The 27,740-nt window shown below is 43.8% G+C and overlaps 1 protein-coding gene across 1 annotated transcript; it reads left to right on the forward strand.

Moving 5' to 3' along the window:
• The first annotated feature begins 5,365 nt into the window (after nt 1-5,365).
• On the forward strand, nt 5,366-27,740 carry LOC115339634 (cartilage associated protein). Its single transcript, XM_030009866.2, has 7 exons — nt 5,366-6,286; nt 9,736-9,885; nt 10,508-10,679; nt 12,886-13,014; nt 14,630-14,775; nt 17,211-17,294; nt 27,062-27,740. Exons 1-7 carry the CDS (start codon nt 5,837-5,839, stop codon nt 27,119-27,121), a joined length of 1,191 nt encoding a protein of 396 aa, XP_029865726.1. The 5' UTR covers nt 5,366-5,836; the 3' UTR covers nt 27,122-27,740.

Raw genomic sequence — 27,740 nt, forward strand, 5'->3', positions numbered from 1 at the left:
GTTAGGCACCCTTGTACGATTCCCTTGGCTACATTATAAACCCCAATACACATGTACTTTATTGCGAAATGATCAACCAGTGCTTGGACACCCCAATGAGTCTTTGAGTGCATACCTCTCATTATTTTCCATGTTAGTGCTTTTGGTAACACCTGTCTCCCATCGGGTAGTTCCCAATTACCCTCCTTTTCCACTACTCCCATTTCCTTCAATTTATCCATTTCTGGTTTACTAAACTGTGGGCTTAGGATTCTTGCCGGCGTTTCACCTGCCAGGGGGCGGTGGTCACAGTAAGTAGTGCTGCCGCCTCGGCCTCTTGATCAGCAAGATTATTCCCTCGAATTTCAGGGGTTGTTCCTCTTTGGTGTCCCTTAACATGTACCACAGCTATTCGCTTGGGCCCTCTTATTGCTTGTAGAATTTTTACAATCAGTTCCTCATGAATCAAACCCTTTCCTTGAGAATTAATAAGTCCTCGTTCCTCCCAAATTTTCCCAAAGTATGTACCACTCCATACGCGTATTTTGAATCCGTGTACACGGTTCCTTCTTTATCCTTTAAAAGTTCCAGTGCCCTAAGTACTGCGTATAACTCACATGCCTGCGCCGACCAACTAGGACTGAGGGGTCCGGATTCCTTTACTTCTAGGCTCCCCCCGTCCACAATTGCATATCCTGACTTCCTTTTCCCTGCTATTACTCGAGATGACCCATCAGCGAATAACTTTTCTCCCTCTCCCAATTCTACTTCTTCCAGATCTAGCCTAATTTTTGTTTGTTCTTCAATGGTCTGAAGGCAATTATGTGTTAAGTCTTCTTCAGGACCCCCATACAAAAATTGCGCCGGATTTTGCAAGTTCGTTGTTCCGATCTCCAATTTAGGGGAATGGATTAGGATCCCCTCATATTTTAAAAGCCTAGCATCGGTGATCCGTTTTTCAGCTTTTGTTGGAGAACCCCTCGAATATTATGAGGGGAGAACCCTTAATTCACTTCCAAACGTTACCTTATTCGCTTCTTCCACTATCAGAGCTACAGCAACAACTGCCTGTAAACAGGTGGGCCACCCTCTACTGACGGGGTCTAATAATTTGGAAATGTACCCTACAGGTTTCTTTTTCCTGCCCACTCCTGGGTCAAAACCCCGTATGCTGTCCCCTCCTCAGTGGCCACAAATAAATAAAAGGGTCTCTTCATATCAGGCAGACTCAAGACAGGGGCGTTAACTAGATCGGCCTTTAGACCCTCTAATCTTTCTTCATCCTCTTGAGTCCACTTAAGCAATCTATCCATAGTTAACTTTTGATACAAAAATCGCACTTTCGCACTAAAGTTCTCAATCCACTGCCTGCAATACCCAAATAGCCCCAACAATTGTCTAATCTGTCGTTTACTTTCGGGGCTTTCAGTGATAAAATCCCATTTCCTCGTTCAGGGTCTAACCTCTTAGTCCCCTTGCTTATCCAGTGTCCTAAATATTTTACCTCCTCTTCCACAAACTGTAGTTTTGACCGTGATATCTTGAGGCCTTGAAGGCTCAAAAAATTTAACAACCCTATGCTTTCTTTTCTGACTGTCTCTTGATCCTCTCCTGCCAACAATAAGTCATCCACATACTGTATTAGCACGACCCCATCTTGCAACCGGTATTCCCGTAGAATCCGTTCTAGGGCTTGTCCAAATAAGTTTGGGGATTCCGTGAACCCTTGGGGAAGTACAGTCCACCTTAACTGCTGTTTTCTATGAGTGTCTGGGTCTTCCCACTCAAAGGCAAAATAATCTCTACATTCCTCCTTAAGAGGGCATGACCAGAATGCATCCTTAAGATCTATTACACTATACCATTGGTTTTCAGGCCCCAGTTGACTCAACAGGGTGTGTGGGTTTGCCACTACCGGGAACCGGCTGACAGTCCGTTTATTGATTTCTCTTAGGTCATGCACCAGCCGATAGCTACCATCAGATTTTTTTACTGGTAAAATCGGGGTATTAAAAGGGGACATGCAGGGTTCGAGTACCCCCTTTCCCAATAGTCTTTCAATCTCAGGTTTTAGTCCCCTTCTCCCTTCATTAGATAAGGGATATTGTTTAACTCTCACTGGAATCTCTGGGTTCTTAATAACCACTTCAAACGGTTCAATATCCAGTTTTCCAACTGTTTCGGGAGTATACCACACTTCGGGGTTAATTTGCTTCTCGTCCACCTCTGTAAGGGGACAAAGCTTGATTTTTCAACTCTTCCTTTTCCACATCCACCAGAATCCCCCATTTCTACAAATTAAATCCCTAACCTAATAAGTTATATTCCGCTCAGGTACCAACAGCAGCGTTCCAATTCCATATCTGCAACTTGAATTCCATTCCACCGCCACATCTTTTATAACGGGGACACTAAAAGGTTCCCCTTTTGCTCCAATTACATTACTTTATCCTCAATATTTTACATCCCGGAGGTAATGATCGTACCGTAGACCTTTCGGCCCCGTTATCTACAAGAAAGATCACCTCCTGACGCTGAGGACCCACTTTTAAAGTTATCAAGGGCTCCTTCTTACCGGGGGTCCTCAGCACATAGAGCCCCCTGACCCCGCTAATCCTCCCGGAACGCTTTTTCATCCTGAATTCTTTTTCTACATTCTCTCTTCATGTGTCCTTTTTCCCCGAATAAAACATTCCACGGCTTTATCTCCTCTACCCCCCGATTCTTTCTTTATCCCCCCCACCAGGCCGACCGGGTCTCCTTATCACACCTTTCTGTCCCTCTCTTACCCGCTGCAACCAGCAGCCTAGTCTGTCGCTTTTCCGTTTCCTTTCCTCTTCTCGCCTCACATACACCTTCTGAGCGTTCTCTAAGTAATTCATCCAACCCCCGCTCCTGCCAGTCCTCATTTTCTCCAACTTCTTCCTAATATCTCCCCACAACTTGGCCACGAACTGGGTTTTCAGCAACGCTTGGTCCTACAGGAGTGGGCAGGGTTCACTCCAGAATATAGCTGGAAACTTTTCCTTAACCTTTCAAGCCATTCCGTTGGGGTCTCATCTTTCTTTTGCTGTTCACGAAGGCTTTATTAATATTCTGTCCTCGGGGAACAGATTCCCGTATCCCCTGAATTATAATTGTGCTCAAGTCTGACATATTATTCCTATGAGCCGGATCCTGATTATTCCAGTTTGGCCGATTTAAGGGCCATTTTTGATCCGCCGCCGGACACAGCCTGATGTTGCTGGTCCCACACTCTCATCCCAGCCCCTCTAATCATGTCTCTTCCTCTACGGGTAAATAATATGCCCAGGATAGACTTGTAATTCATCCCACGTGTACAAATTCGGTCCCAAGAATTGATCCAACCTTTCGGCTACCCCCAGGGGGATCATCTAACAGATTCCCCATTTCCTTCTTAAATCCCTTACATCCCCTGTATTAAGGAGGACTGCACATACCCCGGTTCCCGGTCCCCCTGTCCATCCCCCACAGCACCAACATTTCCCGAAGAGAAACAATCTTTTCCTTTCCTCGCATTATTCTATTACGTGCAGACCTTCTGGGAGGGGGTGCCGGGGTCGGGGAATCAGGTTCCGAATCTGACCCCCCCTGGGCCTGGGCTATTTCCTGGCCTTGGGGTGGGTCCTGAGGTGGAGGGGCTTGAGGGGCATAGGGAGGGGGCCAAAGGGGGTCCTCATCATTTTTTCGAGGTTTATCTGATCTGTTTTCCCTTAAGGTAAAGAGGAATGACGGCTCCCAAGATTGGGGAATCCATAAGGCAGCATATTCACTCTCCTCTTGGCTGGCTGGTGGTCTTTTATTGTTTACCCATATATTTAATTGCTGACACACCCAATCCTCAGAGGACCCGAACACAACATGAGGATTGTTGAGAGGTTTCCCACCCCAAATCTCAATACAATAAGTGATCATTTTTTCCTTAGACTTATCCTTTCTCTTTGGTGAACTGTCCCAAGATCTTATCATCAGGCCTAAGGGACTATCAGGGGGTATGTCTGGTAACTTATTTCCTTTCCCCATCCCCATGGGTCCAGAGGACTTGCTTTTCCTCTGTCCCATCTTCCGAGGTGCCTTTATCCACACACACACACTCACTGCCCCTCGGTCGTGACTCGCTCGCTCGCGGGCTACGAGAACTGCACTACTGGAGGGTCCGCACTCGCGTGATCTCAGAGAGACCTCTCACACACTCGCACCTCGGGATAACCACCCCAACCAAACGGCTCACGCTTTATATACTCACCCGCTCCTGGGTCTTTGCTTGGTCTTCGTGCACAAAATTTAAGGGGTCCTGCAGGTTCTTTTGCTCAGTTATCGTAATTTAAAGGGGTTCGCGGGTCCAGGGGTGTGGTGACGACACCTCCTCAAGACGGGGCTATCCAAGGATAGGGCGCCTCCCCGCTTGCGAGGGTCCGCACCAAAGAACCTGGATCCGAGTCACGGCACCAAATTTGTTATAAACGCTCGTGACAAATTTGAGGAGCCAATTTGTATTGAATAAAAAAATCGAATTTATTAGCAAGTGATAAGAGAGCAAAACAGCGCTGGGCAGCCGGGGAGGCAACGCTCCGCCATAGGCCCGCAACTTTATGTTACCGTTACATTCCTTATACACATTTCTTGTACCCCTTTCTTGTAAGTCTCCGCCTTGTCCTGCTTCTTCTTTCTTCACTCGTGCAGGTCTGTTGCTATGCAGATTCGGTAATTTTCTCAAGGATGAGTATCCTTTGATGTAGAATGTCTTTTGACGTGGAGAAATATAGTCTTGGTAAATTGCAGCTCTTGTCCTTCCTCTCCTTATCTAGTAAGTTATAGCTGTTGTTCTTTTCTCTCCTTATCTAGTAAGTTATAGCTGTTGTTCTTTTCTCTCCTTATCTAGTAAGTTATAGCTGTTGTTCTTTCCCCCCCCTCCTCATCTAGTAAGTTATAGCCATTGCCCTCTTCCCGAGACCTTTACGCATCACTTAAGCAAGCTTTGTTATTTACACCAGGCATATGTTAACTCTCAATGTGTCTCTTCCCCCTCCTTGATTTCATGAACAAAGTTAACCCGTTCATTACACCGGGAGGCAGAGCAGCGGTGCCTCTCTCTGCCTATCTTCCCACCCAAGGTTTACACCGCACGCTCCAGCCGGCCCCGGCCCGGCGACTCGCCCCAGCTCCTCCGAGGGGACGAAGGGAGCCCCCCCAGCCCCTGCCCCCCGCCACCGTGGCTGGGCACAAAGGCCTCGCACACCTCCACCCGCCCCAAGCAGGTGCAAGACCCATCTCCCAGGCTGCAGGCCGGGACAGGACCCAAAGGCGGGGGCAGAGGAGGTGGCCCTCCGCCCATTTCCAGCCCCGCGGCCCATTTCCCCATTTCCCCGTTTCCCCGTCGTGCGCCAGGAGGCTGGCGAAGGAGGACGAGGAAATCCCGGGCAAGAGAGGAGGGGGGAAGCCGCCCCCACCCCTCCCCGGGGAGGGGCAGAGGGAAAAGAAAAAGGGGTGTCCGAGGCCGTCTCCCTTCCCAGCGCTAACCGGGGCCGCCCCTGCTTAGCTCTGACGGTGGACCCCCCAGGGGTAGTGTGGCGCCACACCGGCCCCCGCCAGCACCGGCCTCGGCGCCGCTCTTGGTCCCCCCGCCCCGCCCCGCCCCGCCCCGCCCCCGCCCCGCTTTCCCCACCACCCGCTTTCCTTCACGCCGCCGCACACCCTCCCCGGCCCGGGGACGGACCGCCTTCCCCCGCCCACCCACCCACCCGCCCCCGAGACTGCTCCTGCTCCCGCTCCCGCCGCTCCCCTCGCCCCGCGCCGGCGCGGACCTGGTGGCCGGACGGCGGCCGGAGGCGGAGGGATGTGGCTGGCGCTGGCGGCGCTGCTGGCGGCGGCGGGAGCGCAGTACGAGCGCTACAGCTTCCGCAGCTTCCCGCGGGACGAGCTCATGCCGCTCGAGTCCGCCTACCGCTACGGCCTGGACCAGTACAGCACCGAAAACTGGCCCGAGAGTGTCAACTACCTGGAGGTCAGCATGCGGCTCTACCGCCTGCTGCGCGACAGCGAGGCCTTCTGCCACCGCAACTGCAGCTCCGCCGGCCACCCCCCCGCAGCCGCCGCCGCCGTCCCCGCCGCCGGGGGAGCGCTGGCCGAGCTGCGCCTCCTGGCCGGGGTGCTGCGGCGGGCCCAGTGCCTGCGGCGCTGCAAGCAGGGACTGCCCGCCTTCCGCCAGGCCCAGCCCGGCCGCGACCTGCTCGAGGATTTCCAGCGCCGCGAGCCCTACAAGTACCTGCAGTTCGCCTACTTCAAGGTGAGGCCCAGCCCTTTGTCCCTCTTCCTTTCCATCCTGTCCCATCTCTCGGCCCTGCCTCTGCTCCCCCCCGGCCTCGCCAGGCCTCCTCGGGCTGCGCCGAGCCAAGCCATGCCAAGCCACGCTAAGCTGAGCGTGCCTGTCGGGTATCACGGTGGAGGGGGACAGCGTGGCGTGTCCCTGCGCAGCCTCGATGGAGGCGGGTACCTCGTGCGCCCGATGCCCCGCGCTGGAAAAGCCTCTCGTCGTGCCGACCTCTTGCCTGGCCCTCGGAGCAGGTCACTCTGGGCCATAGCCTCATTCCCCATCGCCTCCTCCACACCAGTTGAGCTGCCAATTGTCATCAGCCTCCCCTCCGTGTCTCGTGGTCGGGCCTCCCAGTCCCTGCCCTCCTGGGCTGCCCTGCCTGCACTTCATCCTCTTCTCCCCTGCAAGTGTTTCCGCCCCTTCCTTCCACCCACCTCATGTAACCCACAGTGGGACCAGTGTGCCTTGTCTTGCCCCCTGCTTGCCCACCTGGCACCGGCCAGCTCGCTCTTCACCAGTTTTGCCACAACTCATCCAGCACGTCCTCTATATTGGCCCCTCCAAGTTCTTCCCAGACCCCCAGCCGCTGGACCCTGCCTCCTTGTCCTGTGGTTGCGTCATTCCTACCCCTGTCCCTCTCATCTTTCCGTCTGCCTTGCTTGCTTCTGACCTTCTCTAAAACCTTTTCCAGACCCTTCATGTCACTGCTCTGCTACTGCAAGCGCTCTTCGCTGCTTCCCCTCCCTCAGCCTGTCCATCTTCCTCGCTTGCTCTCTCCTGGTGCAGGTCTTTCAAGCACAGCAGCCCCCATGCTGTGACTCGCAGCTAGCCTGATGCCTGCGAAACTCCAGTTTTGTTAGAGCTAGCGGGAAGGAATAAAGTTAAAATCGGCTGCTGAAGTGTGATGCTGATGCTGGCCCTGGAATGGGATTTCCTTTTTGCTCTTGGGTCAGTCAAGGCTGGGGACACGCACCTCTTGTAACAGATTTCATCCTGTTTTTCCAGCTTCTTGTCATCCTTCTGTCCAGGATCTAATGGACGATTTTCTCTCTCCTTCTCATCTTCATCTTCTGTTCTCTAAATCAAGGCCCGTCCCTCACGCCAGTCCCTCAGACACTGCGATTACTTGCATTTCAAATAAATGGGACGTCGGGGGAGAAAACAAGCTGAAGTCTTTAGTTAGGTTGTTTTCTCTTTTTGGGATTCACTCCCAACATACCCCAGTGTCCATTATGTAGGGTTGTATGCCTGTGCATTGCTTTTGAGATTGCTGCTTGAAAACGCGCATCTTCTTAACTGCTGCTGTGCCTTATTTGCAGGAGTGCTGTTTTCTCATGAAAATATGCAGTGCTTTTCCCAAATTACACAAACAGAGGCAGGGAAATGTGTTCTCATAAAACAGGAAGGGTATCCACATGCACAGCATCACACCGGCATAATTCTGTGCATTTAAAGCCATCCCTAAGACCGTACAGAAGAACTTAACTTTATAGATTAAAGCCTCTGCACGCACAGAACAGAAGGTTTTCTCCTTGTATTCTCCAAGCCACATAGGGATACCAAAATGACATCACCAGAAATGTTTCCATTCCTTGTCTTTCTTACTTTAACTATTCATTCCCCCCTTGGGGTACGTACAAAGTTTGCCATGTATGGATCACAGCAAAAATCATTCCTGCTTACTGTTTCTGATACCGTTAAGTAACTGGCAGGGAGGAATGTGAGAGGGAAATTGGAGGAACTTCTCCCTCTCCCGTTAAACTTTTTCAATCACATCTGCAGGAGGTTTGTGCGGTGCAGTTTTGCGGGTTTGCCTTTAGTGTCTAGAGCAACAAACGAGTACTACGTACAAAGGACTTTTTCCTGGCTGGGGGTTTTCTGAAGAAAGGAATGTCACTTTGCCCACTGCCCCACCCTGCCAACAGCATTTATAGCGTAGGACGAAGGCAGAGGGAAAGGCTTTATGTCATTTTTTAGAGTGACCAGGTGTTTATTCAGGTGGGTTCCACAGTGAAATTTTGCCACGTGTTAGATCCTGGGAGTAGATGTTTCTGTGCTGCTGCTTACTCCTCTGGAGGGAGCTTTCTCGTAGCCACTGAGTTTGCTCAGAAACACATTTCTACAAAAACTTTTTTTTTTTTTTCTTTTTAAGTGGTGAAAATTGAAACCCAGCGTGAATTCTGAACTAAGCAAAGATGAGAGACCTGTCAGCCTACTGACAAACAGCGTTTAAGCATAAAGCAGAAAAGAAACCAGGCATTTGACGAAAGTGCAGCTGAGATCTCCCTTTGTGTTTAGCACCATCTGGGCTGACTGGAAGCGCATAGTTTTGGGACAGCCAGGAAGGGCAGCTGGCGGAGTTCCAGTGCTGGGACACTTAGAGCAGCACTGCAGCAAGAGCTCGTGTTAGGACTGAAGTCCTCCTTTGGTGTAGTCAACTCTCAGGTTTCTTTCTGAAATGAAAGGGTACATTCTATGGATGCAAACAGAAGAGGGCATGTGCATACGTGCTTGTGATTCTTGCTGATAGTTTCATATGTACACTTCCATAAGCTATTTCAGATGTGAGGTGGAGCTCTATCGCCTGCACACCGGTATGCTGAATGGGTTGCTGTGGATCTTGGCTTACAAGGGGAAAGGTTTTATCATTTCAGAAATACTTAAAAGACTTTTACTTTCTCTCTCACTCTTCCTAAATATGTAAATCTATACACTATCGCTTATAAAAAAAAATATATATATACATAAAAATTAAAAAGTATAAATGCATGCACCCAGAAGTACGTATGTGTTTGGCACATGCAGTTGTAAATGAGGAATATGTACTTCACAGAGTATCTCTAATGGGGTTTGAAGTTAGTTTAAAAAAGGGTACAGAAAATCACATAGTACATTAGGACACAATTATGAAGCAAGTCCCTGCTGTTTGCTCTAACTTTGTAACACTATCAGGATGATATATTACTGTAATATTGTCTGCTGTGCTGCTAGGCAAATAAACAACATAAACACCACATAAACATGGTAAGTGACCAGTAGCCATAGATGAGCATCAGTAATTTCTGTGAGGTTAATCCTACACAGAAGCAACAGGATAATCTGGTGCCTTGTCAGCTTTATGAACAGGGGAGAGGGAAAGGAAAAAGTCATCTTTTTGACTCACGGTCATCATCTATGCTATCTGCAACAATAATAGACTTTTAAAATAAAAAAAAAATGTTCACAGTGATGCAGCTAGGAGTAAAGAATTCTATTGGTTTTGCTGTACCCATGTATCTGCTGAGACTGTGGTTTCAGTAGAAGTTAAGTTTGGGAATACAGAGGCTGCGGGAACGTTCATTGACAAAAACTGGGTAACTTTGAACTCTTTTTTTCCAATTAACCTTTCTTCCCACCTTCTTCCTCTCCCCATCCCTGTTTAGGCTAATAATCTTCCAAAAGCTATTGCAGCAGCTCACACATTTCTTCTGAAGCATCCAGAGGATGAAATGATGCAAAGAAATATGGCCTACTATAAGAGCATACCTGATGCTGAGGAGCACATTAAAGACTTGGAGACAAAGCCTTATGAGGTATGCTCTTTATTCAGAGTCTGGTCTTGTGGAACTGTTCTATTGCTCCTCTTGATGTGTGGGATTCAAGGATCTCATTTGCTTACGTGTTCTCAGTTCTTACTCTCCTTTCCCTCTTGCTGTCTTCCTCAATCATCTCTTCTTGAAGCATTCAGTAATTCTCACCTCTCGTGCTTTTTTTCACTGGTCCATCAGTGAGTCACAGTAAATCATAGACAGCGGCATACCTGAAAGCTACTACGTGCAGATAACTAATGGAGCTAAGCAGGTGCATCAAGTTACTCAAATGTGCGAGTGCTGTAGCAGCACAATGTAAAATAACTCGGATGGTTGCTGTTAAGGTTCCATTGAAAATCACTATCAAAACCTGTGCTTTAGACTCACAGTATTATTTCTGTCCAGCAGGTTTTTCTGTTGATCTGAAATGGAATAATCTACTCTGCTCTCTACAAAATATCTGGTAAAATCCATTAGCCATCTGTATTTGTTGCCCTCACATTAATTGGACAACAGCTTATATAGTAACCCCGAAATGCAGAGATGTCATTTACTGTATTTGAGTTCACATGCAAGCTTTCCACAGGGCAGTCACTGTTGGTTTTCATTCTTGCCAATTTTTCAGAATCTCTTTGTCAGGGCTGTGAGAGCATACAACGGTGACAATTGGGGAACATCCATCTCGGACATGGAACTGGCTCTTCCTGATTTCTTCAAAGCCTATGATGACTGTACAGCAGCCTGTGAAGGCTCCCGAGAGATCAAAGATTTTAAAGACTTCTATCTTTCCATTGCAGGTGAGCATAGGAAAGATGTCCCAAAAGCGCATTTTGGTCTCTTGACCATCATTTCTGTATTAGTTTGGACACCTTTGAGGCTCAGCGGTTAGCCTGTCTTCAAAATGTGCTTTGTGGTTTATCTATGTCTGGTGATCTGTACCTCCTCTCTTATAAATATGACAAGTTTCTCTTGCCTATTTTTCATCTTTCCTACAGTAGAGTTTGACTAGCAGATAAGATTTCTTTTTCTTTAGTGTTTAGCTTACAAAAAATCCTTTGCTTTGCAAAGGAAGAGGGATGCCACCTCTTTTGATGCTTGTCAAAATGGCGCATACGCATTTCCTATGCTTTTTGGTAGCGAAGCAAACAAGTAATTTCTGCAGTGCTCTGGGCTCAGCGTTGTTGATGATACTTGTGTGGGGAATGCCTGCGCGTTTTCTCAACCAACTTAAAACCATGAAAAAAGCAACAGAATTTCCAAGTTCCCAGAAGGAAAACCAGCCCAACTTCTTGTCCTAAAGCCATACGATGCGTTGACGAGGGGAAACTGGTGAAAAACATTGATACATAAATGTAAAGTACAAGAGCAGCTCCACAGTTTCTCCCAGTGGGGAACTGGTATCCACCAGTACAGCTGCCATGGAATAGCCATTGCAGGCTACTCCTGAAGCCTTGCTTTACTCTTGGGCAAAGCAGGTAGGTGTCTAGGAGACCAGGTGAGGAGGGAAGGTCACATCACAGGCGGTAAAGGAAGAAACACAGGCTTTCTTCCCCAGCGGGTCAGAGCCCTGACATCAGGACGACCCCCAAGCCACTGTAAAGAGCTCAGTGTCCACGCTTAGCTGTGACTGGCACTTGCTGTCATCCTTCCTCTTCCTCCTTGGAAGGAAAGGACAATTTCAAGCAGCAGTGGTGAGAAGGAAAGGTAGGAGATATTGCCTGGCGGCATCATGGCCACGTGCCTGCATTTCAAATATTTTGTTCCTGAGGTCAGAAAATGGAAACTTGCACTGCCTGGGGTGAACTTTGCTCTTGCTCCAGGGAGATATAGTCTGCCTCCAAGGTTTTTACTGCAGAAAGTAGATGTAGCAAGAAATGTTGACCAGAAGCATTTGATGATTGCATTGGGTATGTATTTATCCTTGAGCTACGAGTTATGTTTGGAAGCCAGCTGTCCTCATTGCGTGGGATTGCTTCAGAGGAACTTGCGTCTCTGGCTTTAAGTGCTGGCTGGAATTGAACGCTGCTTTGTCTGGAGACTCCACTGCTCTTGTAAAAGATGGGTCTGGTAATTCCGTTTGGCCAATCATTTTTGGTTAGCTTCGGCATTCTTCATGTTGGGAGCTGTCAGAGGTGAAAACAGGAGAAGGGGCCTTTGCCATTCTTTTGCCTTGGTCAGAGACTTTCTGCACAAGCTTCGATAACTTGCTTTCACCTGCCAAATGTGGCTAACAGGGAGACTAGGGCTTTAAAATGTTTCTGTTTGGTGGTGGTGTCGAATGTACTATATCCTGAAAACACTTGTAATTCATTGACAGAAGGTTTTCTTGGAATGTATTTTCTTGAAGATAAGATCACCTCTCATCCTATCCCATTGCAGCAAGCTTTTGTAGGCTGGGTAAGCTTGTGAACTTAAACGTTTCTGGCTGACAGTTGTTCTGCAGCAAGTGATGTATTCGTGTCTGCCTTCTCTTTTAGAACGTCCAAACTGCAGGCACAAAATGCAGCCATCTCTGGAGGTTTATTTTGCAATCACCTGCTGTATTTCTCTGTGACAAAGTTGTACTCAGCAGCATGTGGACCTTATTCATGCAATAATTTAATGAAATTACAAAAGCTCTCAAAATTTAAAAAAAAACCAAACCAGCACTATTAAGTTCACAGATAAAAATAATGTGATACTCCCTAACACTATATAAAACCTACGACCACAGACTGCCTGTAGGTGTCAGTGAAACCTAACTGCTTAGTTCTCTGGAATTGCAGCTTTGATGCATTTAAGTCCAGACCGCATTGATTTTTACAGAAAGGCTGGAGACCAGCACTTGGTATGTACTTCAGATGGAGTTGTAGATGCTCAGTGCTTCCAAGCAGCAAGATGCAGATGCACAGGACCCAGGAGAGCATTATAAGGCCAAACTTTAATGGGTAGCTAACGGGAGGGCTTATAACAATTCACTGTATGCTGTCAATATCCTGTGGTTTTTTTTTTCTTCCATTGTAGATCATTATATTGAAGTCCTTGCATGCAAAGTGCAGTGTGAGAGTAATCTGACACCCATTATAGGAGGCTTTGTTGTTGAGAAATTTGTGGCCACCATGTACCATTACTTGCAGTTTGCATATTATAAATGTAAGTAGTAATTTAATGTGCTTCAGTAGCATTGGGATCATGTGGGACAGTTTCCATTCATAACCTTCTCCCTCTAGTTATAATGCTTTAGAATGTAAATAGTGGCCTCCAGAATCTGCATTTTAACCTGTTCTGGGGCAGAACGTGTGAGCTGCCTGGTGTCTTTCTCTCTGTATAACTGTAGTTAACAGGCATGGAAGGTAAACGTTACATATAGAGCCCGTGCTCATAAAATTATCCATGACAAAATAAATTGCTGAACATAAGTCCTATAAGGGATGGATTTTGTCCAGGGCAGACCCCACTGGTTTAAGTTATGCATGCTTGTGACTGGCCTCCACTTGGGTGTTGGGAAAATGAGGCAGTTACAGCCTCAGTGTGAACTGATCCATTGCTGCCCTTCATTCTTTTTATGATACCTGCTGCCAGCACAAGTTGCTTACACCCTTCAGAGTGTCATATAAATGATAAATGTTTATATAAATGATAAATGTTCATATAAATGATCAATGTTCATCGTATGTATTTCGGATGTTTAAATGATACACCAATTCTTCTGCCTTTCTGAAGTAACTCGTGTTAGGGTAAACACTGTCAGCCACTTCCTATCCATTGAAACACATGCAATGACACAGATCCATTTCGTACATCTGTGCACCAGAAAACATGGTGTGTGCCAAGAAGCCATGGTGGTCAGGCTGTCAGGCCCACATGGTTGTTAGGGATCTGAATGTGCATAGCTCTAACAAGAAATTTTTTCTTAGACTTCTAACTCATTCAGTTAGAGAGAAGAAAGCTTGTGACTTTAAGGCAACACATTTAATATAACACCACTTATTCTATTGAATAAATACTCAATTTTCAATTTATTATTCAGAATTTCTTCCACAGATAAACCTACAGAGTATTTCATACCATTTGCTTTTTCCTAGTGGATTCCTATAATCCTGTTAGAATGGGGTCCATGGGGCTAAATGGGTTTTGAAGAAAGAGGGGACTGCTTAACAGAAGTTGTAGTGTTCTGGTGCTCAGTGATTACATATTTGATGGGTAAATCATTCAGTGAATTTTGTGGTTTCTTGAGGAGCTGCTTGCACTGTAAAGAACAGATGTAGCCCTTATAGCTACTCCTGCAGGCTCCAACATAAAGGGAAGACACATCCAGCCATGTAGTATCAAGCCATTAATGACTTTTGCTTATGTTACTTGACTACACGTTTTACACATTGACTCTTCCCTCTTTGTCAATTCTAGTACAAAGAAATGGGTTTTTTTTAATTTGTTTGTTTGGTTTTTTAATAAGTGCCCCAATGGGGATCACCAAGCTGTGGGCTGATACCTCGCTGATACTGGGATACCTGGGAGGGATGTTTGGCTAGAATTTTCATAGAAAACCATCAGAGGTGAGTCCCCATTTTTTAATCATGGCCTTACCTGTTTCAGAACACAAAAATAGCATATTCTTTCTGGGAAGCAATTTTTTTCTAGCAATGTAGCTGGTGGAGAGGTAGAAAAGTTCTGTTTCTATCTGAGTTTTTCAGAGCTTAGATAATAGTGGGAATTTGTTCCTTTGCCTTATCTGGATTTTTTTTTTTTGTTTGTGTTTATTAATTAGTGAATGACATGAAGAATGCAGCTTCTTGTGCTGCTAGTTACCTTCTGTTTGACCAGAAAGATGAAGTAATGAAACAGAACATGGTCTATTACCAGTACCACAAAGACAAATGGGGACTTAAAGAAGAGGATTTTCAGCCCAGATCGGTAGGTGAATTACTTAAAATGCCTTCTAGACACATTCAGGTATTTCCCTGAAACCCGGTGGGTCAGAGGCTGGGAAAATGGGAGTTATCTATTGGTTCTGGAGTTAAACACATACTGTTTTATTAAAACCGTCTAGAAAGTTGTACACAGAGATGTACAGGTACTCTGTAATGTTGATAGTGAATGTCACTATATATGCTACAGTAGAATATAATATGATATGATGACAAGTAAATTCATGCTGGTACTTGTCTGCCACTTATGCATATTTATATCTTTATCTACCTCAATAAATAAAGCAGCTGGCCCCTGAAATCTCTTCATGAAAGGATCACCCCAGTAACATTTGAGCTTTTGTCAATCACTTATTATTTGCCAACATGTAGTTGCCTACCTGCTTGTTATTTCAGGTTCTGTGGGCATTGGAATGTGTCCGGATATGATAACCCCAGCTAAACTCACTTTGCACTTACTCCATTTAGAACATAGTTGGGTAGATGAGGATGCAAAAAGGCTCAGGACTATATTGTTTCTAATTATCTCAGTTAGAATACTTGCTGCAAAGAACCCACAGTAAACATCAGTCCATCCAGCAACAATGTGTGTGGCTTTGAAAAATTATTTTAAAAATGGGCTTCTATGCTGTTCTTAAATTTCCACATCCAAGGAAATTTGACATATAAAAGCATCTTTGCTGTGTTTCTGGACTCCTGCAGCCTGGACTCTGACAATCAAACTTGTCATTTCTTGTTACCAGGATTTATGCCATGCAGCTGAATTAACTTCTTTGTGACACCTGAGTGTCGCCTTAGGCATCAGTGGTATGTGCTGTACAAGTAGCTGGTCATTAGCAATACATGTTCCGCAAATGAAATTTAGTGCCTTCTCTTTCTCGTAGGGCATGACTTCCCTGTGGAAGAGTAATTTAAGTTAACCTAGCTGAAGCAACAGCGGGCATCCCGCAGGGTAACATTCCGGTTGCCCTTTCCATGTTGCTTCTTCAGACACCTCAGTCACTGAGAGCTGTACTGGCCCAAAAGCCCTTGATTCTTAATGCTGTGTTAAACTCGGTACATCGGTGTGGTGCTTAGGTGACTGGCTTATCTGTAGCAGCACTGCAGAGGAGTTCATGTATGCACCTTATAGGTTGCACTGATTTGATAATTACACTTTCCTTCCTCTTAGGCCAGCCAGTTCAAGTCAAAAATACCACTCCATTTGAGTTAAGTGGTTTTTTTATTTGTGGACAGCTGTTGAGTTAAGTGCAACACACCTTACCCGCGCACTGGAACACTGGAAACCCAGGCATGCCCTGCAGGGCCAACTGGGACAGAAGACAGCAAAAATTTGGTTCTCTCAGGCAGCAGCAGCAGCAGCGAGTCTGAGCTCATGGGGAAAAGGGACCACTCCTTTGTCACTGCTTTTGGGAACAGAACTGTGCTTTATCGGAGACAATGTTTGATGGTGGGGAGGGTGAGGGGTAGCAACAGTATAAAACTGCAAACCGCAGACAGATTTGGCATACATGTGCAGAGAGGACAGAGCAAGGGCCCTGCACATTAACTCTGAATGTTTCATTGGTAACTTCTTAGGAGCTGGGGACTACAGATAATTTAATTTTTGCATATGTAATACCAAATGCACACAGCTGTATTTTCGTGTACTTTGATCCATGTAACTATGAATAGAAGTTGCTGGCTGTCCTAATCACTTGCCATGAAAACCATAGCGCCTCTGGTTTATTTTCACAAAGTGGTAATGGGGTGACAGCAGCATTTGGCACTGGCACTAAGCTTTAGATGCTCTTGTGAAAGAGGAACTCTCCTGTGTTCCTCCCCAAAGAGAGTTAAATGGGATAATCAAAGTAGATTACTGTTGGTATTCACAAATAGGAGAGTAGGTGACTGAGCTAAGCTGTGCTGTCCAGGCAAACAGCCGGGGAAGCAAGGAGGGACAGGTGGGTGACCGTACAGAATTTCCCTAGCCCAGACGCAGGCTGGGATGGTGAGTCATTTTCATGCAAAATAGCTTAGTGTCTGTTTTTCCCAGAACTGCCTGCCGCCATACGCCAGCGCACAGGGAGACAGAGGCTCTCTGGTGTCCAAAGCCTTCTGGAATGCAGGCACCGGCTGCTGCTTAGCTCTGGCAGTCTCATTCCTTACTCTCAGACTCGCCAGTGCTTTGAAACATGAGAATGAGGAGAGTGCTTTGTTCTTCTCACACTGATGGACCCTGCGCTTAGAAAGATCCACAGAAGACATTGGATATGCTGCTTGCTGTTCTGCTGTTTACTTTTTCAAACATTATAACCCCCCCCACGATCTACCTTCTACTAAGTCTGGGTCTGACTTCACTGGAATAGTTTCAGGTGATATGGGATGATGCTCCCCTGTCTTGCCACCCTAAAGTAACATAGAAATTTTGGTTTTTGATAGGAGGCAGTTCGATACCACAACATAACCACACTCCAGTTGGAAATGTATGAATTCGCAAAGGAACATCTGATGGATGATGATGAGGTGAGTTTTCTAGAAAGGAAATTGTGGTCAAAAAATCAGCAATCACATTAAAGTAAAGGTGAGGCATAGATGGAATTCCAGGATTTAGGTAGTATGGAAAAATCTTCTTGTAACCATGACCAATTTATCGTAAATTTTTCTTTACTAAATGGAATATAAGAAACAAACCCAAAGAACATCACGTACCTTTTAGAAAAATATGGACAGTATTAACACAAAGGTAAATAGAATGCACTGAGCCCACAAAAAAAGAAAATCCACTTTGCAAGCTGTAACACCAGGGGGCAGAGAAGTAGTATATGTATATTTAAGCCCAACGTTTTTCTGTGCTTTTTTTTCTGAAATGTTGTTTAAATTAGATTTAAAGCTCCTTATAATTTTGTCCAGAAGTAACCACCTAAATTGTAATTTTTGTCAAAAGGAAGTCTTGTTATCTATTATTTTCTTCTGCACAGTAACATTTTGGTCACCCAGTCTTGCTTCTTAAATGGTTGGAATTCATGGCCAAATGACATATAATGACTACTATTAGACTGGAAATATGTAAAGTGGATTTTTTGTGCAAGAAAAGCAGTTGAATTTTTGAAAGGGCTTTTCTTTGTCTCCCACAGCTGAAATTAAAGTATAAATCATGGAGGCTTTGGATTGCCTTTTGTTTTGCTTTGTTTTTGGAACCTTTCATTTAAATGTTTAAAAAATCTTAAAATGATGGAATAGTTCATTGCTGGCATTGGCAAAGAGCTGTGTTCAGTTATGGCATGGGGCAGTGACTTATGAGCACTGCTGAGGTCTTTTTTAGTAGAGAAAAGAGAAGGTGGTTTATGTTAAAAGATGAAATCACCTTTGCAATTTTTATGTTAGCTAGCACATAGGGAGAGAGAATATTTTATAGTGGAGAAGTAATAACATGTCTGTGCTGCCTTCAGTATGCTAGTGACCTGAAAACAACTCTATACGTAAAATTCCATTGCAAGGTTACCAGACTTTAGGAAGAGTTTCCATTGTGATAAAACTCTGTGAAAGACACTTGAATAAGCTTGTTGTAAGGTTAAGCTTAGATGAGGACTGGTCTGTATGCGTTTTCATCAGGGTGTGAAATACTTGAGCACTTTTTTATATTCCCTTGTTGGTTTATGCTTTGCCCATAATGTTTTCTCATGTTAGGCATAAACTTAATTTGTCATTTTTTCTTTCTTTCATACCTGCTGCTTCAAAACACAGGGATGAGTAATTAAGGAAGGGGAGAAGCAGTTCATTGTGAGGGCTTTCCCCATGTGTTGTTACAAGAAGGGATTATAGAAACCATCTTCACCCTCAAGCACTGTGTGTGGAATAAACAAGCATTCATTTGCTGGCATTTATTTCTGTAGCCTGTTTCACCAGTGCAATTATAAATGACCTTGCCATCTGCAGGAGGGAAGTACAGTGGGAAACATCAATTAAACTTTTGGGGAAGTGACAAGGAAGTCGTGTTACACTGGATTATATGTTTGGGTTAAACAACCAAAATTACTGGGCCTGGTCATGCCACAGATATTCCTACCCCACACTCTGATCATATTAGGAAAGTTACCATTCTCCTCTCCTGGGGAAAAGCTGAAGGGCTTCTGTGCCCTCCCTTCCTAGGGCTGAAGAACCTGGGAGGGATGGAGGCTGTCCATGCCTCTGGCTTGGCTCAAGCTTTTGGTAGTGAACTCATAAATCCCTGGCTACCAGAACTTGTCTTTGGCTGTAGGAGCCTTCCAGGGAGTCCAGACAGAGCAGGAATAGCACAAAGGTAAAATCACTACCTTGCAGTTTCTGCTGTATGGGCAGGGCCTCATAGTGCAAGTGGAATTTTTTTTTTTAATATTTCTCCTGGCACACATAGAAAAGTTTATTCCACAGGAATGCTGAAAACTGATGAAAAACCCAGATAAGGTGTGATAGTAAAAGGTTTATTAAAAATTGTTAAGGATGGAGGCAAGCTGTCTTTTTAGTGCACTTTATTTAAACCATGTGCTTCTCAGGCCATAGGCCATACCTTTTGTGAGTTTCTGTGGCCCATGTTTGCTGTCTGTGAAGTTGCTTGTGGGCCAACAAACCCATAAAATAATCTGCAGAAAAAAATAATTCTCTTTCCTTGAATGAAGCAAAAGGATTGATGTGGCAAAAGGATCTCTTCCTATGCGAATATGTCATTATTCCCAAGTGGAGAATCTCACTTTATTCAGACTTCTCAGTGCTCCCGTATCCCAGATCATCCATGTGTCTTTTTAAATCCCATTAGCAAAGCAAGTGAGAACATGTGGCTTCTTCCAATAATACATTGCAGTAATTGCAGAGGCTGGAACATGCAGTAATGATTTTTGCATATGTCACTACAAGAAATACTGTCCTGTTCGTGTTACTTTATTAATGTTTTTCCACAAGGAAATTAAAAACTCTAGTTCAAACATTTAACACAGTAGAGGTGACAGAGAATATTAGCGCCAACTAGCTACAAGTTACTTTTTCTTAAAAGTAATTATTATTAAATATCCTTACCGTTTTCCACAGTGAAGTTAAAAGAACATTACAGTGTTGTCATCTTAGTTAGCCACCACGCATAGTCAAGCTTTGTGATTTCTGTTCAGATATGTAATGCACAGAGTCTATAATAGGTACAACTAGTATTGCACAGATTTAAATAGCAAACTGAAATGCCATTAAGAGCCAGATGCTCAGCTAGTGTAGATATAACTTCAGCTCTACACTAATTGTATGAGACATGTTTCTGGCCCATAAAATCAGTGTTCTTGAGGAATTATTTTTCAGGGATAGCTACTTAGCTGTTCTAAATTACATAGGAACCAGAAGTATTTGGCTGGGATGATCCTGTAATGTGATTTTTCTTTTGGCACTTAATCAGTAGGTGGAAAACTGTTGGCAGCTTTGTCCCACTTTTTGGCATCTTGTTCTTTTTGTTTGTATATAATGTGTGTGTCCATTTGTATAGTAGCTGAAATTCAAATGCTCCATTCCTAAGAGTGATGCAAAGGAGAATAAGTGTTGAACTCATGTGACCGGTGGAAAGAGAACATACGGAATAGCATCAAAGCACGAGGGCCCAGTGGACTACTGATAGCAAATAATAATCTGAATTCAGCCTATTTTTTTGTTCAGGAATTGCTAAGAACATATTTTCAGCTTTATTAACTTTTTGCATATGTTCAAGTGATTTATACAAGTACACTTGTAACGGCAAGTTGTAACTGCAGACCTGTAAACCCTGCCCTGCCTGCAACCTCGGACCAGCATGGCTACAACAGCACCGCTACACTGAGAAGAGCTGGTGACAGCTGTTTCAGAGAGAGTTGGCAGCTAATTGGTATTGTTTTGGTCCCTGTTCAACATACGCTTCTTTAAAGAAAAAAGAAAAGGAGATTTTTTTCATCCTCATTTCCTAGTGGAGATGCTGCCCATGTGGCTGGCTCTCCAGCAGCTTCCTGCTTTCCCCTCTTGCTTCTTTACTGTTGGATGTGTATCTTGGTCAAAAGTGTTCCTCCTGCCATTTAAACCACCTACCATGGGAAGCTGCAAGCATGCTTGGGCTTAAATGGCAGGATGTCTTCAAGTTGCGGGTACTGCCATTAGGAGGAATTTTTACCTGCCGAGGTTTTCTTCAGGTTCTGTGTGCAGCATAAAGCAGGCAAGAGGGCGTAAATAGAGCTCAGGAACAAAGCCACTAGAAGCAATGTTGAAGTTGCTCTGAACCTGGGTTGACTCGTGTTTTATAGGCATTATAAAAATGTTAAGAGGAAAGCATATTTACTGGATTGCTGTAAAATACTGTTGTAATAACTGCAGTATACTGCAATCTCCCATAGTATATGGGAAGAGAACAGTTACATGTTCAGAATATATCATTAAAAATGAAATGAAAAAATATTTGAGAAAGTAGTTAACATACATGTAAAGAACAACTAAGCTCTTTTAATACTGGGGGAAAAAAAAACCTAAAAGCATGTGACAGTGGGTCACACTGTGGACTAAGTATCTGAAAAATAAACAAGTTAAGGGCCAAGTAATTTTTCTGCACAAAGAATTGAGGGATTTTTTTTCCCCTGCTAGAATGTGAGGAATGTCCAGCCTGGTCTGTACTGTTCGTGGAGGATCTGGGAGGGCTTTGAGGTGGTTACAGTGAACTCTCGTGTTTTAACTGAAGGTTAGATCAAGGAGCTTTTTCTTGGTCGAAGGCTGAATAAACCTTTCAGGCTGAGCCCCCCATTGACACATGTCTTACTGTTATCCTGAAATAATGTGTCATCCCCCCCCCAAAATATCACTGGCCAGCGAGCTGTGGTGTGCGCTTGCAGGCTCTGTCAGGCCCAGGGAGCATGTATCCTCCACAGTCATCCATATCCAACCTTTGTCTTCACTCTTGCAAGATGGTTATTCGTCCCTGAACAAAATCTGCTGTTTTTCATAACCTTACTCTTTGTCACTACTCCCATTAGTTACTCAAATTAGTTACCGGGGCAGTTACAGGACAATTATTCATTAGTTACAGAGCAGCCTTGACGTCTTCTCACAGAGGCCATCCCTGCAACCCTTCCCACTACCACAACCTTGCCACCTACACCCAACACGTAAGGGAATCAGATCTGTTACTCTCACTGTTGAACTCAAGTTTCTAGTCATTAAGATCTTTGAACTTTAGCAAAATCTGAATTTTTGCTGTGAAGGACAGCCGGGGGACATTTTGTGGGATAAATATTTTCCTTCTAGGTCATAGATTATAAGGAAACAAAGATCCAGCCAATTCTTCTCGCTCTGTGTATTGTCTCTTTGTTGGATTAGTTAGGATAACGACTGTTTCTTATTCATTCACTGATTATCATGCATGAAAGCATGTCTATAATAATATTTTTCTGTAGATCTTAATTCATTCTAGAAGACTATTATTTTAATATTTTCTGTTACTTCCCTGAAGAATAGGCTATCCCACTGCAGTGCATGTGGAATCCCTATAGAAAAGGCCATCAGCAGATCTGCATGGAAAGTATGGGTTACTGCAAGAAAGTTTATTTTTTCCGAGAACTTTTCCAGTCCACAGTAAGAAAGGACAGAACAGATTGTAGGTGGAGGCAAGGCCCCATGAATGATTAATATTTGCTACACAGAAGGCAATGCTTAGTCTTTGCAACCAACGGCAAAGCGTTGGGGTCTGTCAGTGAGCAGTACAACTGTCACTGCTTGCTACTATTTTTAAATGCTGCTGTTGAAAGAAAAGTTGGTGCTGGACCATCAGACTCCAGTGGGCCATAACTGAGCCATGTATTGGTAACTTTTCCTCTTTGTTGTTTAATTTAATAGCTGGCTAGGAGTCTGCAAAGTACAGATGTTTCTTCTAAAAGGTTGTGATTTGAAAGTGTGAATGCAGCACTTAATATTGCATAAGGAAGGGCCAGCAACAATCCCTGGCCCAATGTGTACCTTGGTCTTGGACACTCGGCTTGTGGTATAAGAAGTGAGGAGTTCTGCATTTTTCTCCTTTTTAGGACTTATTTTTTCAAATGGTCTGGCTTCGCTTATAATAGTGCACCAATCTGACTAGCCTGGGTTAGCTTATTCAGAATTGATCAAGAACTCTGTTTTAAAATCATTTTTTATTATAATTCACCTACAAATGTACGCTCTGTAAAGCCTTCTTGAATGACTTATTGTGGTATAAAACTTGTTCTTTCTGTTTGTGCCTCTGTTCAGTTGTTAACCTAAGCCAAGGGTGCTCAATTTGCATATCTGGCAGATAATGAGAGGCTCCAGTTGATCAGCTCAGCTCCTCTGATTCTTCCTACCACTCGCACCAGCCCAGTCCAACCCTTCTGCTGTTTGATATTGTGCCTCCTGTATTTCAGTCTATACCTGTCCCATCTTTTCCCATACATCCTTGCTCCATCACTCCCACTTTCCACTGACTGTCCCTGCACTGGGAGATGGAATAGGTTGGTAGCACAGGGAGGGAGGTCATACCTGCCGCGCATACCTGCCCTCCAGTGCAAACCCGCAGGCAATGACTGTGGACTGAGGGCAAGCTTGCTAATGAGGACGTGCTTCACTGCAACTGACCAAGCAGTCCACATGTGCGTACTTTCCAGTTGTTGGCTGCCTAACTATCAGGCATGTACCAGTCTGGCAGCAAACCCTTCTCTTCCCAGAGCTTAGTCAGACTTCACATACTGATTTGCTAGCTACCAGCCAGACAGCTACGTCAGGCTTTGGACCATATGTTGCTCAACTCTGATTTACATCAGCACTGTGGCTGAGCAGCATGTTTATGTCACCTGCATTAGAGCTGGGTGGCTGTTGTCCCCTCAAGTAGCTGGCAGCACAAAGAATTACGGGTTTGCAGCTGACTTTGCATGTAAAATTTTATGTCCTTCCTATTAAGGTAGGTAGGAGCCAAAGAGCATACCAGATAACAGGAGGAACTCTGTCACACTGAATGCTTAAATCATATGAGAGAATCATTTCAGAATCCAGATCTGCAGGCCAGCATGAAGTTATTAGATATCAGTGGGCAGGCGGCTTTTTCCCTGGAATGAACACCTGTGAAATATTTGCTGACTTCAGTCATGCAAAATGCCTGATGCTGTGTCAAGTGAGTGCTAATGGGGCAAGGACAGTGATCAATCTGGTCATAGCTGCTAGTGTGACAATGTGATCAGCTCTTCTGACGTAGGGTTATAACCTTTTCATTTGGCTGCCAACCACGCTATGGACAACTTGCAAATGTTTTACACTCTGACTGTGAATGCACAAGCAATAATATTTTAACTACGGGTTTTGTTTGTCTTTAACTGTAATCTGGAGTTTTTGCCTTTTCAAAAATAACCAACATCCAGGCAATTATTCAGTTGCATTACAGCATTATTTTCTGCATATATATTGTTTCAGCAACTATTTTTATATTTTGCCATATTTCAACCTCTCTTGATCCCCAGTACTTCTCATTAGACCACAACAGCTTCTGTCATACTTTCCTTTAGAGGTCAATTTTAGGCACTGGAGATTTCAGATTTCAGTCAAATTTGTTTCAAATACTGTTGCTTTTAATATCCTTTTCCATTTAAAACTTGGGCTTCTTATGTATTTCTGGATTTGAAAACATAACCAGAATTAAAAATCCTGAATTCTGTCTGGATCTTCTGTGTCTTCTGAAATATCCTATCTTGGTGATGAGCATGACAATAATATGAATTAAGTTCCCGTGTGGTAGAGGTACAATATTGAAATCCCCATCTCTTCCTTATACTTAATTCTGGGTCATCCAGTCAGATGTTTATGCCTTTCACCCTACCTCTCAGACTCTTACCTTTTGAGGGTTGTCTTTGCAGGTAGACCGAGGAAGGAAATCCTTTTTGATATCTGTTATTCTTTCATTAAACTATGATCTTGAGGTGTAAAAAGAATCAGTCTGAATTAGATCTGGGACCCCTGTAGTGGACACCTGTAATCCCAGTCTCCTAACTTTGTTCAGAGTTAATGGGACCTGCCTGTCTGTAGTCCTTCAAGAGGCACCCAAATGCTTGTGCCCACAGTTTTAGAATTGTGCTATAAAACTTGACCTGAAGCCCTCTGTGCCTCCATTTCTGTATCTTTCAGCTGCTTGCAGAGTGACTGTTGGACCTAGTGGCTATTTTCTTCATGTGCATTTATGAAGTGGTATTGAGTTCCTCCCACGACTGGGCTCCTTAGGCAATCAAAATACTTCTAACAAAGAAAAACATGCAGAAATGCCAAATTCCTGTTTTCCAGTTGCCAGATTTCCTGCAACCAGGAAGAGAAGTAGGGAATATGAAAATGCTGGCATTTTTTCTTGTGTTTTTATTGAATTGGATACTTAGATGTTTTGAGCAAATTCAAAGCAAAATAAATTGCCATCCTTCAGGACTTGCTAAAACCACTTCATAGTTGCAAAAACTCAGCAGTCTTTTGAGATGGAACTGTGAAGCAGGGAACAAGAGCAGCAGTTATTTCAGCCAGCTTTCCTCTCGCTTTTATTTTTGTTTGCTTGGTTCTCGTTATTTCTCTCCTTGCTAATCACACTTCTGAAAAATGTGATGTTAATATTTTTAATCACCATATCCATAATACAGTTGTTGTATTCAAAATAGACAAAAATTCCCTATTTCCTTTTATTATTTTCACTGACAGAGGTTTTAATGCCCTTTCCTCTCCAGAATAGAAAACTGTAAAGTTTTGAGTCTCAAACTGCATGTGTCTGGAAGGTGCTGTCTTCCTAAGGAAAACCTTTCTAGACAAAAATGTGCTTAAAATTTAATTAGGATTGTAAAATACTGTTTGCAGTCTTCATTGAGCAGACTCAGAAGCCTAATACAGTTCACAAAGACTTGGAATGGGGGGTGAAGGGAAGAGGGAGAATGAGCATCCAAGCAAGGATGACTTGCTTTCAAGATAACTGTTATAAATTCTCATTATTTTAAATGTGAGAGTGAGTAAGACTGATCAGATTTTCCAACAGAGTATCTTCCTATCAGAAAGTGATGATTTGTTTTGGAAAAAACTAAATGACATCTTAAGACCTTTTTAGAACAGAGGTTTATGTCAAGAAAGGAAGGACAGGAAAGTTTAAAAAAAACCAGTTAAAACAGTTCAACAGAACATTGTAGTTATTAGAATAAAAGGTTGGAAATGTAACATTGAGCATCCACATCTCTCTTCCAGCTCAGTATTTTGAGTTGTATCAAACAGTGAAAATATGCACAGGCATTCCCACGGGGCCTCCCATCTCAGGCAGTGTTGTTTCTGAACTGTGCATGGAAGGCAAACTGGAAAATACTAGTATTTCTGAGGGTGCCAGCAGATGGGCTGCTACAGTCAGTTTTCAATAGTCTGAGATGCTGCTGCACGTTCACTGTTAGCTCCTTGCTTTTCACTACTGAAGGTGTTACCTTGGGCTGAAAGTGATTACCACAGGTTTTAGCTCAGTTACTGTAGCTTGGTTGACAAGGCAGTAAATTCCAGCCAGTGGGGCTTTATCATCCCAAAGTACTCAGGCTTGACTGCAGGAAAACATTTGACTATGGTGTATGACTTATAACTCTGTTAGGAGTAGTTTAAATAAAGTTAGATTGTAATGTTGTGTTGGTACCCTGTATTAGCAGAGTGGAGCTTGTAAATACAGTATTTTCTGGTCTGAATCTAAACCCAACGTATTAGTTTCCAGTATGGAGAACATTCTGGTATCTCTGGTTCTTTACATTTTTGCACATTGAAGCATGGCATGTGAAGATCTGTGGTTGAAAATGGAGGTGTGTGTTGAAGGGTGTCACAGGGGACATAAACGGTTAGAGCAGACAGATGCAAAGTCGAAGTTATGGTTCTACAAAACACTGACTTTTGAAGCTTTCTAAAATTCTTTAATGTTTTATGGTATTTTAACAATTTGCTAATTAAATGCTTTAAATGTTTTTGCCTCTACTTTCTAAGTTTGAGGATTTCATTGTCTATTTAAATACCTGAAAAAGTGCAAGAGGTTTACTGTGAAGTGTAACATTTCCTTCATGTAAGGTCAGTATGTCACTGCAAGTACTTGTGCTACCCCTGTATGGGCCATATACTTGCATTTTATAGGCTCGTTGTGCTAGCTTCTGTATGAAGGGTGTTACAAAATATTTAGGGACCTATTATGACAGTTTATGTTTTGATTAAAATAGTTAAAATTTTCTACTGATTTTGCAGTACAGGGTTAACTTGTTTCTGTTAAATTTAATCCTTTCTAGGGTGAAGTTGTGGAATTCCTTGATGAGCTGTTAGAAGTGGAGGAAAAGAAGGAATCCTGATGAGTGAAATCACCACTAAGTATTTTACAAAAGTGAAGACTCACCATTGCTCCTTACTATTGTTTTTGGTCACCTGTAGTTCCAGTTAGATATACCTCAAAGCTGCTCCTTTAAGCTCCACCTTATGTTACAAGATCCACTCCTGAAATATCACTTCCATGCTGCACTGACTCTTCCGTGAGCATGGCTTTTCACTGTGCATTTACAAAATTGGTGCATATGGATTTCCCTCTTGAGCTTTTTTTCCTTTACACAAACATAACAAAACAATTTGTATTTTCTGGGCTAACACTAAGGTTCCTCATTTCAGTGCTGTTCTACTAAGTTATAACAGTACAGCTACATTCCGAAGAACTTTCGTGAGATTAGGAACCACAGAAGACATAATAGTTGCTCTAGACTTTCTGAGCTATGTATTGTACTATTTATATATGTCTTTTTCTGTGATGATGAATAAAGTGATACTGAATCCCAGTGTACCTGAAAGATGTTAAGATACATTTAAGTAAGATAATTAGCAAAGCACAACTAGTGATCTTGTAAAAATTACTTCAAGAATTCTGTAAGCAGCATTGATCTTTCTTAAAAAACTAAATTAAATTCCATGATGTGAAACTGA

The sequence above is a fragment of the Aquila chrysaetos genome, chromosome 3 (assembly GCF_900496995.4).
Source record: "Aquila chrysaetos chrysaetos chromosome 3, bAquChr1.4, whole genome shotgun sequence".
In the NCBI taxonomy this organism is placed as follows: Eukaryota; Metazoa; Chordata; class Aves; order Accipitriformes; family Accipitridae; genus Aquila; species Aquila chrysaetos.

Coding starts and splice junctions, on each gene's coding strand:
- LOC115339634 (XM_030009866.2), top strand. CDS start 5,837: ATGTGGCTGGCGCTGGCGGCGCTGCTGGCGGCGGCGGGAGCGCAGTAC. Junction 6,287..9,735: donor TGCAGTTCGCCTACTTCAAG/GTGAGGCCCAGC, acceptor ATCCCTGTTTAG/GCTAATAATCTTCCAAAAGC. Junction 17,295..27,061: donor ATCTGATGGATGATGATGAG/GTGAGTTTTCTA, acceptor AATCCTTTCTAG/GGTGAAGTTGTGGAATTCCT.